At 38.6% G+C, this 17,407-nt stretch overlaps 1 protein-coding gene across 2 annotated transcripts in view; it reads left to right on the top strand.

Annotated features, from left to right (window-relative positions):
• Positions 1 to 7,102: 7,102 nt before the first annotated feature.
• Positions 7,103 to 17,407, top strand: part of LOC134659236 (uncharacterized) — a 65,877-nt gene continuing 55,572 nt past the window's right edge. The window contains exons 1-2 of one of the 2 annotated variants that reach the window (XM_063514874.1): positions 7,103 to 7,223; positions 14,731 to 14,824. In XM_063514874.1, coding sequence (XP_063370944.1) covers positions 14,767 to 14,824 — 58 coding nt within the window. In that variant the 5' untranslated portion in view covers positions 7,103 to 7,223; positions 14,731 to 14,766. Of the gene's footprint in view, positions 7,238 to 14,730; positions 14,825 to 17,407 lie in introns of both variants that reach the window. The other variant, XM_063514875.1, reaches the window with a different exon arrangement.

The raw sequence follows: 17,407 nt of genomic DNA, 5'->3' as shown, positions 1-17,407 counted from the left end.
CACGGATAAAGGTACCTTACGGTGCTTGGCGCTTATGTCGCGTAGGCCGCCATAAGGTACCTTTACCCGTCGAACGTCACATATATATTCTAGTATCGGAAAATTATATACAATAATGAGAGCAATGAAACCGCTAAATTACTAGATCCGGGCGTCCGGCAGCTGTTCATCGGTGAAGTTCAAAATATCGGGTCAGCAAAATTTTCCTGTTGAAAAAAAGGAATGGAAAAGTACGTAGTTGCCTCATTTATAGAAAACCGTTCCTTCTAACCGAGCAAAGCAAAGGTCTCGGTTTTGAGAAACATGTCTTCTTATGGTTTCTAGGATGGCTAATCTTAAGTGAGATTGCGGACTATAAAAGTGGTGTTGCCACTATGTCTAAAGTCGCAACGCGATAGGTAGCAACTAGCAAAAGTATCGGAATTATCAGAAACTCGAATCAACAAATTTAAATGTACAAATATTTGGTTTCAAGCTATAGTAACAAAATTGTATCGATTACCTATCGATAGATAGCTGCGTGTCCCATCCCTACTCCGCCTGCAGCATCTGCAATGGTCGATGCAGCTAACGTTCTGTTACATCACTACATAGTATAAAACAAAGTCGCTACCCGCTATCTGTCTGTCCCTATGTATGCTTAGATTTAAAACTACGCATTGGATTATGATGCGGTTTTTTTTAATAGATAGGGTAATTCAAGAGTCGTTTATGTATAATTTTTTTACCCATGCGAAGCCGGGGCGGGTCGCTAGTCTTATATAAGTGTAGTGATGACATTGGGACGTGTACTTATGGCGCTTGAAAGATCGACCTGTATATAATAAAAAACGGGAAAGCGATAAGAAACATATCGATATCGATAGACATCGTGTCCCATCCCTACACCGCCTGCAGCATCGGCACCGGTCGATGCAGCTAAATTTCTGTTACATCTGTGCATCCCTTACATAAGTGTAGCAATGGCATTAGGACGTGTGTACACTTACAGCCTTTGGTAGCTCGAGCTACGCCCACAGGCTATTTGAACATAGGCTATTTGAAGGGTCCACGGAAAGAACATGTCTAGTCACACTAGTGACATTTTGAGTAATCGCGGTTTTAAAATTTGGAACTATGTCAAAACGTACGGTAATTCCGTGACCAGGTATTATATAACTATAAATAAAGTTGTGTTACATTTATTATACAGTGGTAGCAAAAGATATAACTAATAGTTCATTAAGAGCTCTTCATTTTGAGATAAAAATCTCATTTACTGAAAAATGTGACTAGACATGTTCTTTCCGTGGACCCTTCATTTCTAGTTATCTCCAAATCATTGCCACGCAAATTTAGATACATACACACAATTTTTCACAATCAGAAACGTCTGCGAACGATGCTATTAAGCTTAGAATAAATTTAAAAGTGGAAAAATTTACTGTCTTGGGTGAGACTTGAACTCACGGCCTCTGGATCACACCAGAGGTGATATCGTTGTCTGAGTACCCACAACACAAGCCTTCTTGAGCTTACTGTGGGACTTAGTCAATCTGTGTAAGAATATCCTATAATATTTATTTAATTATTTAAAATCTCGTATTGTATAAATATAAATAAAATTAATTGCGAAATAATATAAGTCGAGGAGGTAACGCTTTCATGTGTTACAATATTTAAGCACCTGGTTTTATTTGACGGCAAATGCATTCCTTGCTGGGTTGCTATTTTATAAGAATTATAAGTTACAAGATTTTATTTATTTAAATTCAATTTTAGTATTCAAGGTGTAACAAAAATAGTGGGAATCCGTTTAATCGTTTCATATTTCGTATCGTGTTCTGATTAGGAAAAAAACCGGCCAAGTGCGGACTCGCGCACGAAGGGTTCCGTATCATTACGCAAAAACCGGGAAAAAAATCACGTTTGTTGTATGAGAGCCCCACTTAAGTATTTATTTTATTTTGTTTTTAGTATTTGCTGTTATAGCGCCACCGGAATACATCTTCAGTGATAATTTTAACGTCTAGCTATCACGGTTCATGAGATACAGCCTGGTGACAGACAGACGGATGGAGAGACGGACAGGCAGTCTTAGTAATTTAGGGCGTTTTTCTTTATTTCTTGTATGTTCTCTATTTTAGTTTATATAATTAATATTTGGTGTATTTTATGTCAAAAATAATTAAGCAATTGTATGGAGGTCTTCTTCTTCCTCGCGTTATCCCGGCATTTTTGCCACGGCTCATGGGAGCCTGGGGTCCGCTTGACAACGAATCCCATGATTTGACGTAGGCACTAGTTTTTACGAAAGCGACTGCCATCTGACCTTCCAACCCAGAGGGGAAACTAGGCCTTATTGGGATTAGTCCGGTTTCCTCACGATGTTTTCCTTCACCGAAAAGCAACTGGTAAATATCAAATGATATTTCGTACATAAGTTCCGAAAAACTCATTGGTACGAACCAGGGTTTGAACCCGCGACCTCCGGATTGAAAGTCGCACGCTCTTACCGCTAGGCCACCAGCGCTTTTAGGCCACCAGCGCTTAAGCAATTGTATGGAGGTATGGAAAAAAAATTAACTTCAATCGTACAAAATATAAGAAGTGGTAATCTCATAAAATACACTCCTCAAATTGGACATCAGTTTATTGAAAATTATCCTGCCGAATTTGTCATTTATAATGAATACATTAAATTATTAATGTGACGTTTAGCGTCGCAGTTAGGGTTGGAAAAAGGTAGGAAGGAAATGAAAGTTGGATAGAGGTAGGAAGGAAATGAAAGTTGGAAAGAGGTAGGAAGGAAATGAAAGTTTAATTTAGAAAAGTTAATTAATATTAGGTATTTAGAATTACAATAAGTTAGCTAGGGCCGTGAGTCCTTATAACTGAGCCGGCAAGAATGAAATAATGAAACAAGTCTTTAATAGGAGGCACTTTCCTGGGACTCTACTTCGCAGGCGGGCAGTTGTAGATGGCTCCGCTGAACAAAGCAGGCATCGCAGTCGCAGGTCCAGAGTATTCTAAGAAGGCTCCGCACTGTGGTCCAGGATCCTCAGCTCGGAATGGAAACCTTCCAGATTGTGGAGCATGCGCATAGCTCAACCCGGGGTAGTGCAGGCTAGTGGGTTTTCAGAGTCAACCCCAGACTTGATCCCTAGCAATATTGGTCTTATTAGAATATGCACACAACGGTGACTGAGTCATCCGGCCCGCAAGGAAAGAAATATCAGGAAAGTTAACCTTTTAGCATTTCTTTAGTGTTCACGGATGAAGCAGTCAGAAAAGAACAGATTAGTTAAAAGAATACAACGTAAAATTAGTCCCATAAGAAGCTTAAATTAAAGATTGACAACACTTACCCGATCCGGGGAAATGTACACAGCATAATAAAAACTAACGGCAGTTTGCGATCTATATTAAATCAAGGTGAATTTCATTATATTAATACATTAAAATTCACAATGAATTTTCCTTTTGAAAGGAAATTCAAAGCCAATCAATCAGTCAAATTCATTGTTGAGTTTTGCCTATGATTATAGTTAAGAATATCACTGTATGTACTTTTATTAAATAAGTTAAAAAATATATATTAGGGTAAATTCAGAGTTGTCTATAGTCTATACTTTAGCAAATGGTGTGTATTAATTTTAATTTTTAACAAGCAGAAACGTCTGCGAACGATGCTATTAAGCTAAGCATAAGTGGAACAATTACTGTCTTGGGTGAAACTTGGACTTAGCTTTCTTGAACTCGCCAGAGTAGCATTTTAAAAAAAGGTAATTGTTTTCGAAGTCCGTTGAAAAGCGTGTATTCCCATTTGTCCCCCGCGCAGTCATTCCCATCTGTCGCTGCCTCATGTATGGCTGGTCACGTGGGCCGTGGACAAATGGGAAAGCATCTTGAAAAGCGGACGAGTCAGTCGTAATCAGTAATCACGGAACACACGACAACTAAAGACAAACAAGATTTATTCCAATTGCTTTGAACACGGGTTCTTCCGTTCACTACTGATAATTTAATAGGGAGTATTACTGCAATGTTTTGCCGCCAGAGTGCAGCACTAGCGACGTAAGTATAGCATAGAGTAACTTATACATACTGTACCTTAAACTGTTTTTGACAAGTTTTCACAGAAAATCAAATATGACATTGATACATCAAGGCGGTTTGTTTACAAAGGGCCTACAGGGTAACGGGAAATCGAAACTCAGCTCTGCCTCTTTATCGCTCGAATATGCAAGAGTGATAGAGAGGTTAGTAAACAAAATTTCGACTCTCTCATTTGCGGTAGACCCTTAGGTTGTGACTTATTGTGGGAGTTTCGCGTAATATTCCCTATTAAAGCTGTGGTTAAAATTAATAAAATAAAATTGAAATAAAATATGTATTAATCAAGATAAATAAACTATAAAACTTAAAAGCTAAATCTAAAATTAAATAATACATACTAAACTTAAAATACTTATTTTATGCCTACCTCATAACTAATTAACTATTACGGCTCAGCGACCCAAAGAGGATCTTGGCCTCCGAAATCTCAGAGCACACCATTTTTCCCGATCCCGCGCCGTTTCCTGCCAATTATCGGCTTGAAGCTGACGCAGATCCGCTTCCACACTGTCTCCCCAGCGGTATCTGGGCCGACCTACCGGGCGGCCACCAGTCGGTCTTCCCAGGTACGCCCTCTTGGCAGCTCGGTCCTCTCCCATTCTCAATAGGTGCCCGAACCAGCGAAGTCTGTGGGATTTCGTTTCGCCGATGATATTGGGTCCGGCCACCAACTCCTCGATTTCGGCATTCCTCCTTATCCTCCAGGTGCCGTTGTCTCTCTTGATAGGTCCCAGGATCTTACGAAAGATTTTCCTTTCCGCTACCAGGAGCTGACTTTCCTCTTTTTGTGTTAGTGTCCAGGCCTCATTGAACACAAACTTAACTCATAAGTTTCCCTTTGTGTGATTTATTTTTCTCCTACTGAGATACAGGATTTTCCTAGTTCAGGTAGAAGTCATTAAAAAGCCGTACTATATAAGATATTCTTTGCCGAATGTTAAATGTATGACTACCTATATGTTTTTCTGAATAAAGATTTATTATTATTTGTATCTCCGTTTTAAAACTCTCGGGTCTTTCGAGCCCGGTCATTTATATCCTCCTGAGACCCAGAAGAATTTGTTTTGTTTTTGAATTTGGAACTAGTTACTCAATGAAAATTCAAAATATTTTTTGGAATATGTACAAAAATTTGTACGCAGGGACTTAGGAGGAAAAGGCGTGCGTGGGGACATAGGTCCAGCACGTAGAGGCCATTTGGAGACATTTGATATTATATTATTATTATTTTGATACCAGGAATATAAAATAAAGTAGAAATGGGAAGAACCCAACGCGTTTCATTACTTATTTATAAGTATAGTATTATTTGAAACCAGATCCAGGTGCAGGCGGTCAATGACCCCGACTGGTTTTAGGTTGCACATATCGATGTATAGCTACAGGGGCCGATTTGACTCGAGAATATGACAGATGTAGAATGTCGTTTCTCAAGAGCCAGATATTTCACTTTTGGGATGAAAGATCAAATTGACAGTGGCTTTTGTAAAAACTAGCGCTAAAACCTAAAAATATTAAGACCTAAACCTAATGATTAGGTTACCGAGCGGGACCAGGGCGTAGAATGCAACCTGGAAACTTAGCACTAAAATGAGAAAGATAACGTCGTAATTTCATAGAAGTTTGACGTTTAAAATAACACTTGCACACTCTGTGCTATCAGTTAGCTTAGCCTGACTCTACGTCAATTAAAATGGGTCCATTGGCATGAAAATTTCCATGCAAAAGTATCAGTTTTAAATGCGCTTGAGTGTAATACAGGTATGTTTACCTAATATTCCTCTAAAGCTATTTTCAGCCATAATATATGTTATATATGTAACTTTGTTATGCAACGTACAAACATAACACATCTTTCATACATAAACTTATCCCTAAAGTGCTGCGAATTCGCCAAAGTTTCATACAAACTTCGAACTACACTTATGAAAGTTACATTTCAATAACAACTCTACTCCCTTGCCTTAAAGTGTATTCTAAGTTAAAGGTAACATGCAGTTAGGTGGAATCCTTCAAAATATTACAAGGTGAAGTAAACTCTATATGGTGGTGTTAAGGTGTGTTTTAGGTTGACGAGTGGATGGAGTTAGATCGTTTTCGATTATGGGAAGGCATTTAACACAGACTTCAAACTTTATTCTCGCGTAATGTCGATGGATTGTAAAGGTGTTTCCTGATTGGTTGAAATTATGAGAATATATGTATAAATATAAATAAATAAACTATAGAGCAATTCTTACACAGACTGACCATGCCCCATGGTAAGCTGAAGAAGGCTTGTGTTGTGGAAACTCTGACAACGATATACATATAACGTAAAAGGAACGGGCGCACGCACGTGGGTGCCATCCATTGTAAGGCATTGACGTATATATCAGGACTGGCCTTACGGGCAATAAGAATGGGGCATACATGGGGCCCGTACAACGGTGTGACACCGCTACAACGCGATTGGTTGATGAGTTCGCATCACGCGCGCGATTGGTCGCAACTAGTTGCGTTAGACTGCACGATTGGCTCGAATTCGTGAGTGACACCGCTGAACTAGTATCATTTTTAGTGCCCGTGAGGCCCGGCCTGAGATATACGTCATCAGTAAGTAGTGTGAATCTGTCGCACGCGTCCGCGCCAATTAGCGTCGCTCATACAATTCTTCGTTAACCCGCTCACCCGCTAAATGCAACCGCACCAGCTAGCGGATGCCCTTAGAATATGCACTATGCAAGTCATAACCAAATATTAGGCTAAACCTAAGCTCCTTGCACCATATTTCTTCTAGAATCTGACTCTTACTGAGATCGAGAAAATAATTTTTTTCGCGAGGTTTCTCAATTGTTCCAAAATTTGTCCGTATTACTCCAACATACCTCAAATCCTTAACTTTCTGGTCCAAATATACCCGAGAAAAACTATTAAATAAATTCTCAAACACATTTTCTGCAGGTTGCATTATACACCGTACACGCGCCCCAACATAATCATCAAGTATTCAACTCCCGCGCAAGCCTTGAGCCAGTCCCGCGCCACCCACCGCCGCGCGCGCACGGCCGCCATCTTGGAAAACTCCCCGAAAACGCTCCGGAACCGCTAGTGTTTGTGCAGTTGTGAAGGATATGTGTACTCTGGTGAGTTCCATTGCGTTTTTTGTTACGGAGTTATTGTTTGGGGAAGTGAATTTGTCCTTCATTTGATTTTGATTACTCATAAGTTGACGACAGAGTCAGATTTAGCTTGTGCTACAATTGGTTTTAGGGCAGCGGATATAATATTGTATTACATCATTCTTAGATTAGTAAAATTCTCAATTGAATTATAATAATTCAGCTGTTTAAGTTATCTTATTATGAAAAGGAATGTAAATCTGCGGTCAAGGCAGAGTTATTTATTTACCTAATCTACTAAATATCTAGACTCTATACATGTAAAACTATTATAAGGCTGATTCGCCTGTCCATCTCTTAAATTAATTTTAAATATCTTATGTCACAACTGGTCACACCTAATACAGACTGTACAAAACACCACAAAACACAAAAAAACAAAGGAAAATAATAATTACCAATAATTAAATCCGATTTTACAAACAGTGATCAATTTTAGTCCAAATTCTAAAGAAAATTACAATACACTTAACTAAAATAAAAATAAAAACTCAGATACTTATAAGAAGGCTGCATAAAATTGAATCGGCGTGGGAGACCGACCTCAAGGTAACGCCTTATGTCAGATTGGTAAGGCTTGTATGGAAATAATGCTTATAAATAAAGATGACTAAAGATATACTTTAACCTTTGGCATATCCTTTGAATATTGGTAGCAAGTTGGCAAGTCTTGGCTATTTGAAGTGAAAACTGCTTTAGCGGCGCTGGGCACTTTTTGAGGTGGGGAAAAATGATAAACTCGAGACAGCGTAAGGCGATCACGTGACCGTAAGCCCCGTAAGGTGGCCACTCATAATTTAAATGGCATTTAAATGAATAAAGAAAAACTAAATGTTATTTGACATTTATGTTGCAGACTCCTTTTCAAGACTCTTTACCTATGTTCAAATAATTTGACGTTGTCATGGCAGTATGTAAATAAACATGTCAATGAAAAAGTGTGATCTTATTTGAGAATGATAATAATATATGATAAATAAATAGAATACCTCCGCTAAACGTATGTATCATGTTATCGGGCGTCGGTAACATAGTGAGGTGAGTTTTCACTTCTATCGGCACTCCCGGAGTGCAACCGTTGTTGCTTGTTTAGGGTTCCGTAGTCAACTAGGAACCCTTATAGTTTCGCCATGTCCGTCTGTCTGTCTGTCCGAGGCTATGCTCCGTGATTGTTAATGCTAGAAAGCAGCAACTTGGCATGGATGTGTAAATAAATAAATCCAACAAAGTCGTACAAAATGGTGTGTGTGTGTGTGTGTGTGTGTGTGTGTGTGTGTGTGTCCTCTAACTTTTGAACCATGGGTCCAAAAAATATGAAAAAATTCGTAGTAATAGAGCTTAAGAAAGACATTAAATGACAACTATAGCAAACATGATCACTTTAGCCGTTTTTGAGTTATTACAAAAAGTCTTCTCTTCTTAGTAAAAATTCGTACAAAGCGCTGCGAAAGTACTCCCTTTTGCTTGTAATGTAAGGATACTTACTAATAACCCCCATTTAGCCTATTCTAACAGAATAGTAACTACGGAACCCTACACTGAGCATGGCCCGACATGCTCTTGGCCAATTTTTTTACTTGTTGTTGTCGTTTTTTCAATTTTCTCTTCACGATTTCTGGGTTGGTCCCATAGTAAAAGTTGCTCAGTAAAATCCCAAAACCTCCCTGGGACTGCAGTTATTTTTAGCCACTCTGTATATGGATGCAAGGGTGTCACATGCATGCTGCTCAGCCTTTAATGCCTCTACAGATACGAACCAATTCAATTAGCTAACTTAATGTTTACTGCTAAATACATGGTTAAAAACCTGTTTTACGGTACTAGTTAGCATAGTTTTACTTTAGTGCTTGTATTTTATCTGATTGTATTGTTCAGTTAGAGTGAATAAGATGTAAAGGTGTCTTGTTAGTGTTTGGTCATAAATAACAAGTATTTTGTTTTATGCATAATATACAGGATGTGATTTTAATGGGTCTGGTTACGGCAATTTAGATTAGATTGTTATAGGTTGTTCATAAATATACGAGTACATATGATGTCAAAGTCAAAGTCAAAACATACTTTAATCATGTAAGTCTAGCAACAAGCACTTATGAATAGTAAGTATGAGGTATTATATAATATACTATCTTAAGCTAATTATCATAGCAATTCTTTGATGTTAATATTATTCCATGACACGCCTTTTCTACAACTAAACTACTTAAGTACTTATATTAATATAAAACACTCAACTTGGAAAATGTTTTTATTTTTACATAACTCAACACTTGTTTAAACAGATGAACAGACCTGCAAATATTGGGTATCCACTAATCTATACAAATATTGACTGACCTGGGACCGAGCCCGCGACCCCGCTCTCGTTAAGTCAAGGTTACATACCTGAACCTCCAGCAAGATGTGAATTTAAAAATTAAATATCCGGCTAATAGTATTTCATACAAAAAAAATAAATAATATGAGTTTTTTTTTGTAATTTGTCTCTATAATAGGATAGTGATCATACTGGACGATCGCTCTTCCACATAAATGTGGGGACTACACCCTCCATCCAATTTTTTAACACGATCACAAAGTCATCCTGTATATTTTATCAAAAGGCAGGGATAACCAAGTACGAGGGGCGTTCAAAATATTCTCGGTATTGATATCTTACGACCTATTCTAAAATTTCTTTCGTTACTGGCCGCTAAGGTTTATTCATTGACATTAAAAAAAAGTATAATTCGAACCGAGATGGTCTTTTGTTTTTCTGCAATTGCTGAACAAACATGAACATCATGTGCGAATTGACAATGTTAACTAAATTAGAACATCGATGCGTGATAAAATTCTTGACAAAACAGGGTAAAAATCAAAAAACCATAAAAGAGGAAATGGATTGTGTTTACCGTGAGTCTGCTCCTTCTTTATCTACCATTCAAAAGTGGTCAAGCGAGTTTAAACGCGGAAGGGAGAGTATTGAAGATGACCCTAGACCTGGCCGGCCTGTAGTAGCTACTTCACAAGAAAATATTGATAAAGTGGAAAAACTTATATTGGAAGATGGTCGAGTGAAGGTAAAATCTATAGCACAAGTAACCAATCTCTCTATTGGTACCGTACATGATATTATACATGACCATCTTAATATGTCAAAAGTAAGTGCAAGATGGGTTCCGCGAATGCTGACTCGGCTTCAAAAAGACATGCGTGTAGCTTGTTGTTCCGATTTTATTGACCTGTGCGGTGAAAATCCTGATGAGGTGCTGCAAAGAATAGTTGTGCTGGAGATGAAACCTGGGTTCATCATTATGACCCAGAGAGTAAACAAGAGTCCATGCAGTGGCACATTAAGGGTTCAGCTCATCCCAAGAAGTTCATGGTCATCCCTTCAGCTGGCAAGGTCATGGCCACGATATTTTGGGATTGTGAAGGAGTATTACTAATCGATTATAAAGAAAAAGGTGTAAATATCACAGGACAGTACTACGCTAACATTCTACGTCAATTAAAGGATGTAATTAAAGAAAAGAGGCGAGGAAAGTTAACCAAAGGTATTCTGCTTCTGCATGACAACGCCCCCGTCCATACTGCTCATATTGCCAAGGCAGCTATTGTTGAATGTGGGTTTAAAACTATTACTCACCCACCGTATAGTCCGGACTTAGCCCCCAGCGACTTCTTTTTGCTCCCCAATCTTAAAAAGGATCTGCGTGGAAATAAATTTTCTGACGATGAAGCATTGAAGGCGGCAGTGGAGGAGCATTTTTACACGAAAGATAAAAAATATTTTTACGAGGGATTAAAAAAAATAATTGATCGATCTTTTAAGTGTATGAACATAGGGGGGGAGTATATTGAAAAATAAAAATATCAAACTTTTCGTACTTGTTTGTTTTCATTCTCATACCGAGAATATTTTGAACACCCCTCGTATGTAAATATAATTTTTGAATTGTTAGGAAATAAATACCAAGAAGAAATACCAATACCATCTTCCACACAATGAACTGATACGTACTACCTAAATCTTATTGTAATATGACATAAGACACATAAGATAGGTACGTGTATACAGGATGACCTTAGCCATTGGACGAACCCTGAAATCCCACGTAAAGTTACTTCTCAGGAGTGCTAGAGCACGTTAATATTTTTGCAAAAAAATTGTAATTTATTAATTTCTTCGTAACCGCTACACCGGTTGTTATGATACTTTGTATACTGGTTCTAAATACCCTAATGCATAATATGTACATTTCTGCTTTGTCCAATGGCCAGGGACACTCTGTATTTTACAAGGTCAACCCCTAGTTGCATAAAATAAATACTTCAACAAAATGCGTGAGTCAGACAAATACAAACCAGTTTCCTTTGTATTAAATGTAAATAAGCAATAAAGTGCTTTATAAGACCCGTACACTGTCGTATTTATAGTCACTGTCACTCTTAGTGTAAGGCCTGAGTGGACGCTCGAAGCGGAGCGTTCGGCGGGGCGCGCAGCGTGGCGTCGAGCTCCCAAGGGATTTGAGCAGCGTGCACTAAGGCCGCTCCTATACGCTTGCATTTGTTTAACATGCACGCCGCACGCCCCGCCCCGCTGCACGCCCAACATGAGCGTCCACTCAGGCCTTACACTTACGAGAGACGGGCAGGCGATAAGGACTGTCAATTTGCGAAAGTCACTTGTTTTATACCTTGTTATTGTTATAAATGGCGCCACCAGCGCGTTTTACGACGCTGACAATAGAGAATATTACGCGAAACTTTGCGTAGAGGGCGCTACTTCCACAGTCCATCACAATCTGAGGGTCTACCGCACACGAGAGAGTAGAAATTTTGTTATATAACCTCTCTAACACTTGTATATTCGAGCGATAAAGAGGCAGATAGCTGAGTTTCGATTTTCGCGTTTCCCGGTAGACCCTTTGTAAACAAACCACCTTGATGTATCAATTTATTGTCTGTCAAAACTCGTCAAAAAACAGTTTAAGGTACAGTATGTATAAGTTACTCTATGGTTTAGTGCTGCACTCTGGCGGCAGAATATTGCAGTAATATCACTGATAGCTGACAATTGTCACCGTCGTAAAACTGTCCACAGAAACACACTAATTAAAACGTCATCTGGATTGTTACTATAGTTGGTCAAGTCAAACCAATTTGTCAGTAAATAAGAACCAAAAAAACTATTTACAGTACACATGGGGCTACTTTTCCGCACTAGTGCGTAAACTAGCACTTTTCGTGCGATGTCAAAAGTTTAAAGGGCCATATGTACTGTAAAACGTTGTTCGATACACGTGCGAATAGGTAATTCGCAACTCGTGTCGATTTAAAACACTCCCTTCGGTCGTGTTTTAATTTATCGCCACTCATTTCGAATTTCCTCTTTTTCGCACTAGTATCGAAAATAACTAAATCATTCTTTTCTTTTGAATAGTACTAGTGTAAGACAAAGATAGTATGATTATCTCTGTCTATGTTTGAAATGAGACAGTCCTTTGACAAACTATAGAAATGAGATCAAATCAAATTCCTTTGTTTTACAGTGATGTTCGAAATTTGAATGTCATTATTATTAATACTTAATAAAATTTTCACAGATAATAAATAGTTGCAACAAAACAATTTATCTTTATGTTGGCCGTAATTTGCGGTTTTTGAACGAAACATAGAGGTTTTATGATACGTGTGTAGATAAAAATCTTTTTGCTTTCCTGACGGGTACTAATAGCTTTTGTGGGATAGCCTGTCCTTTTTTGACACATGATTAGTAGTATATCTGTCTTTTTCGCATTTATGCTGCGATCTTTGCGTGCTTGTACATGGGATAGAATACGTAATATATAGCGGTGTGGTCAAACCGTGAAAACTGGCCAAGCGTGAGTCGGATTTACGTAAAAGGGTTCTAAGTTAAAATGTTAGACTATTATAAAATGTATAGAAAATTAAACATTCCTCGCGTTGTCCCGGCATGTTGTCACAGCTCATTGGGAGCCTGAGGTCCGCTTGGCAACTAATCCCAAGAATTGGCGGAGGCACTTTTACGAAAACGACTGCCTTCTGCCATTTCAACCCAGAGGGTAAACTAGGCGTTATTGGGACTAGTCCGGTTTCCTCACGATGTTTTCCTTCACTTGATTAGATCCCTCAAAAGCATGGCTGCAAAACGATGGTTTATTTCATTATAAAAAGGAACTTAGCTCTTCCAAAACAAAGTAAACAAATTTGATTCATCTAATTTTGTATTCTTTACACATAATCTACAATTTAAGAATATACAAATTTAAACGGTCAGGAATTTAGTAATTGAAACCCCCCGTGGCTAAATACGCTGTGATACGCGCCGCTGGCAGTAACGGCCTGGGTGGGCACGCAACCGACCGTCACTTCGATTCCTAGACTTTATTAATTGTTGCACGAAGCAAGCATTGGGTCTGACCATAAGTAATACAAAAATTTAACTGAGAATACAAAAAGAAATAGACTATTTGGCAGTCACATCTGTGCCTAATTTGCACCATTATCTGCCATCTGTAAGACATCTGACGAACTCATTAATTCGTATATGTCTCGTCTAGGTAGACTCTAGATAATAAGTCTTAATAACCAGTTTAATTTTAAAGTGTTTAACGCTTAACCCTTATTTATGGTCACATTAAGAGGAAATAATTAACACTCTATAACATTTTCTTTTATTATTTTTACTTAAGCTGAGTTTTTAGCCACATGCCAGCAATGAGGCTTGAATTAAGGATTTCTAGAAATTGTCCGTTAACGGTTAAAAAATACACTTTTTGAAATTGACGTTTTTGAAATAAAATTTGGCGAAATGTCAGAGCTCAAAATTGATTTCTGAGGCCACAATTGTGTCCTACCACGTATAATAGCCATTGGAAAATTAGTTATATTTTTAATACGCGAAAATAAGCCGTGTGGTGGCCGGCTTTAGAATAGCGCCAACCCTCACATAGGATAAGGGTGTCGTACGAGGCGACTAAGTCCACAAACGAAGCAAGAAGGTATTTCGTTACAGGGGAGATGGTCGTCCTCTTAGCATTGGTTTGCAATCCATCTAGGAGAAGGATACTCCAAAATAAAACCCGGAATGGAGTTTCCGTAAGGCGCGAGTAGGGTCCAACCTGAAATAAGCGGCAGATTCCTGCAGCCGACCCGTCTCCACACGTATCGGCTCGCCTTTCCTGTGGGATAAGACAGTGAAGCCGAGAGGGTAATGCAGGTGCTGGGCATCCCTGCGTTTCCTTAATTTCATCCCAGGCGGTGTAATAGGATATTTCTCCGGTTTTACGCCATAAATCGTCTGCATTAGACGCTGAGGCCAATGATGATGATACGCGAAAATATGGTAAAAATTTAATAAGCTTTTTTATGACTGATTAGGTGCTTACCTATAGTATGCGTGATGGGGCAAAATAGCATTCTTAACAACACAACAAGTACAATTTATATTTATTTGTTTCAGATCTAAAGTGAAAAGTGAAAAAGTGTGGTGATCAAGATGGCTGCTCTTAAGTTGATGTTATGTGTGAGCTTGCTTCACGGAGTTCTTTCCAAAGGTAAACCATTTTTTCTGGCTTATGGCCACTATATATCCTTAGTCATATATATCATTATATCTGTCCCGCCGAGTTTTTTGTGCCGGTATCTTCTCGGGGCTGTGGCGTAGGGTTTAAACCGCTAGTAGTTTCTGACATTCATAAGTACATTTTCATATGCCTAGATTGAAGAATAAAAGCTTCGCTTTCACTTTACCATTTCGCTCGGACTCGCGCCGAGCCCAATGCTACCTCCTTCGGCCTTCTCAAGTCTTCAAAGCTGACCGTCGAGATTTCAACTCGTATTCTGTCGCATCCTGTATATACCTAGTTATTTGGCAGGCAGGTAACTATAAGCTAAGGTGAACGGTTAGGAATTTGTTAATTTTAACGACTCGTGGCTCCAGTATTTATTGTGTGTCGATAAATTGTAAAGAACCGTTACTAAAGATTGATGTTTTATCATGAATGTTTACAATATTTATTATAAAACTAGCTTTTGCCCGCCACTTCGTCTGCGTGGAGTTAGTAATTTGGGTACTTACTTAGCTTATTTTTACCCAATCTGCTTTTTAACGATTGATACAAACTTCCACCCCCCTTATCACCCCCTTAAAGGGAGATTTTTGGGATAAAAACTACCCTATGTCCTTCCCCGGGACTCAAACTATCTCCATACCAAATTTCAACTAAATCGGTTCAGCGGTTATTGATTGCCCATACAAATTTCGACCCCCCTTTTCACCCCCTTAAGGGGTGAGTTCTGAGATAAAAAGTATCCTATGTCCTTCCCCGGGACTCAAACTATCTTCATACCAAATTTCAACTAAATCGGTTCAGGGGTTTAAGCGTGAAGAGGTAACAGACAGACAGACAGACAGACACACTTACGCATCTACAAAACTATGATGTTACAATCTTACAATGTTACTCAACTGAGACGGTAATGAATACTTTAAGGCGTAAAATTGAGTCAAACATAACGCTATTTTATATCGGGCACTAGGCGCATGCGTGAGATCAAAGCGTGACGCAAAATGATATGCATTTTGTCAAATTGACTGTGACAGTTTTGACAGACCGTGAAAATAGTCGTCATTGATACACAATACACAGATTATTTCAACTGACATACTGTAGAGTTAGACCAAGATAAGTCTGCAACGATTTTGATAGCCCACGCAGTGCAAGTGTTTTTTTAAACGTCAAACTTATATGAAATTATGACGTGTAAAATCAATTCAATAGCACTGCGTGTGCTGTCAAAATCGTCCTACAAAATCTTCCGCTGAGTTACGAAAACATGGAATTTTCCGTAACTCAAATTCCTTGTCCTTCTTTTCATAATGACTAGCTAACATTCAGAAATCGAAACTCCTAATAAGGCTGCGCCAAAAGTGATTGAACTCTAACGTCTCTAACACAACAGTCACGTTTTGCGACCGTTAGCTAATGAATCAGGGGCAAAAATAATGAAATTAATTATATGCGTGTGGGTGGAATTGAGTAGGTTGTTAGTACAAAAGATATAACTACCTATCCATAACTTTCTACCTGCTATTTAAATTCGAGTCTTGTTACAAGTGTTTAAAATCTATATTTGCTTGTTCTTGCATGACTGTAAGCAGACTATGTACAGTATATGTACCTAATTGTACAGTCAAAGACATGATTACGTGACTGTTAAGTTTTCATAGAAATAATTTACCTATTGTAGAAACTTAAATACAAACTAAATATGTAAAAAATAACTACCTAGAACTACTAAGAACAGTAGAATGCTGGCTTTCCGCACAGACTTTATTAGACAAAAAACGTGTAACACGGCAAAGTTAAGTCATCGATAAACGGTATACTTAGTGCTAAAATAAAAACTTACCTAATGGCCGCCAAGGTCAACGAACTGAACTAAATATTATAACATGTTCTAGTCAATAGATTCGCGATGGATAGTTAGGGCTGGTACACACCTAAAAAAAAGATAAAGATAAAAGATTTTTATTCGTGACGATCACAAAACATGTACGGACATGCACAGACAACAACAGCAAGAAAAGAAGAAATTAATAAGTTTGCATCACGAAATGGACCCAACTCAGCATAATGCTAGCTATAAAGCCAGCGCTGGTCTTCCGTAGGGCCGATTCGGTGATGCCACGACAGATAACACATAAAGCAACATATTAAATTAAAACACCACAAAGATACACAAAAGGAATAATTAAGAAAATAGAGAATACAAAAAATATACAAGAAAAAGAATTAAGAAAACAGACAAAACAAAAAAAGGAAAAACATGCGCGTGAGAGCGTGCGACTTGCAATCCGGAGGTCGCGGGTTCAAACCCCGGCTCGTACCAATGAGTTTTTCGGAACTTATGTACAAAATATCATTTGATATTTACCAGTCGCTTTTCGGTGAAGGAAAACATCGTGAGGAAACCGGACTAATCCCAATAAGGCCTAGTTTACCCTCTGGGTTGGAAGGTCAGATGGCAGTCGCTTTCGTAAAAACTAGTGCCTACGCCAATTCCTGGGATTAGTTGCCAAGCGGACCCCAGGCTCCCATGAGCTGTGGCCAAAATGCCGGGACAACGAGAGGAAG

Source organism: Cydia amplana, chromosome 24 (assembly GCF_948474715.1).
Source record: "Cydia amplana chromosome 24, ilCydAmpl1.1, whole genome shotgun sequence".
Taxonomy (NCBI): domain Eukaryota; kingdom Metazoa; phylum Arthropoda; class Insecta; order Lepidoptera; family Tortricidae; genus Cydia; species Cydia amplana.
The sequence above is the reverse complement of the archived record's forward strand: the minus strand, read 5'-3'. Positions and strand labels throughout refer to the sequence as shown.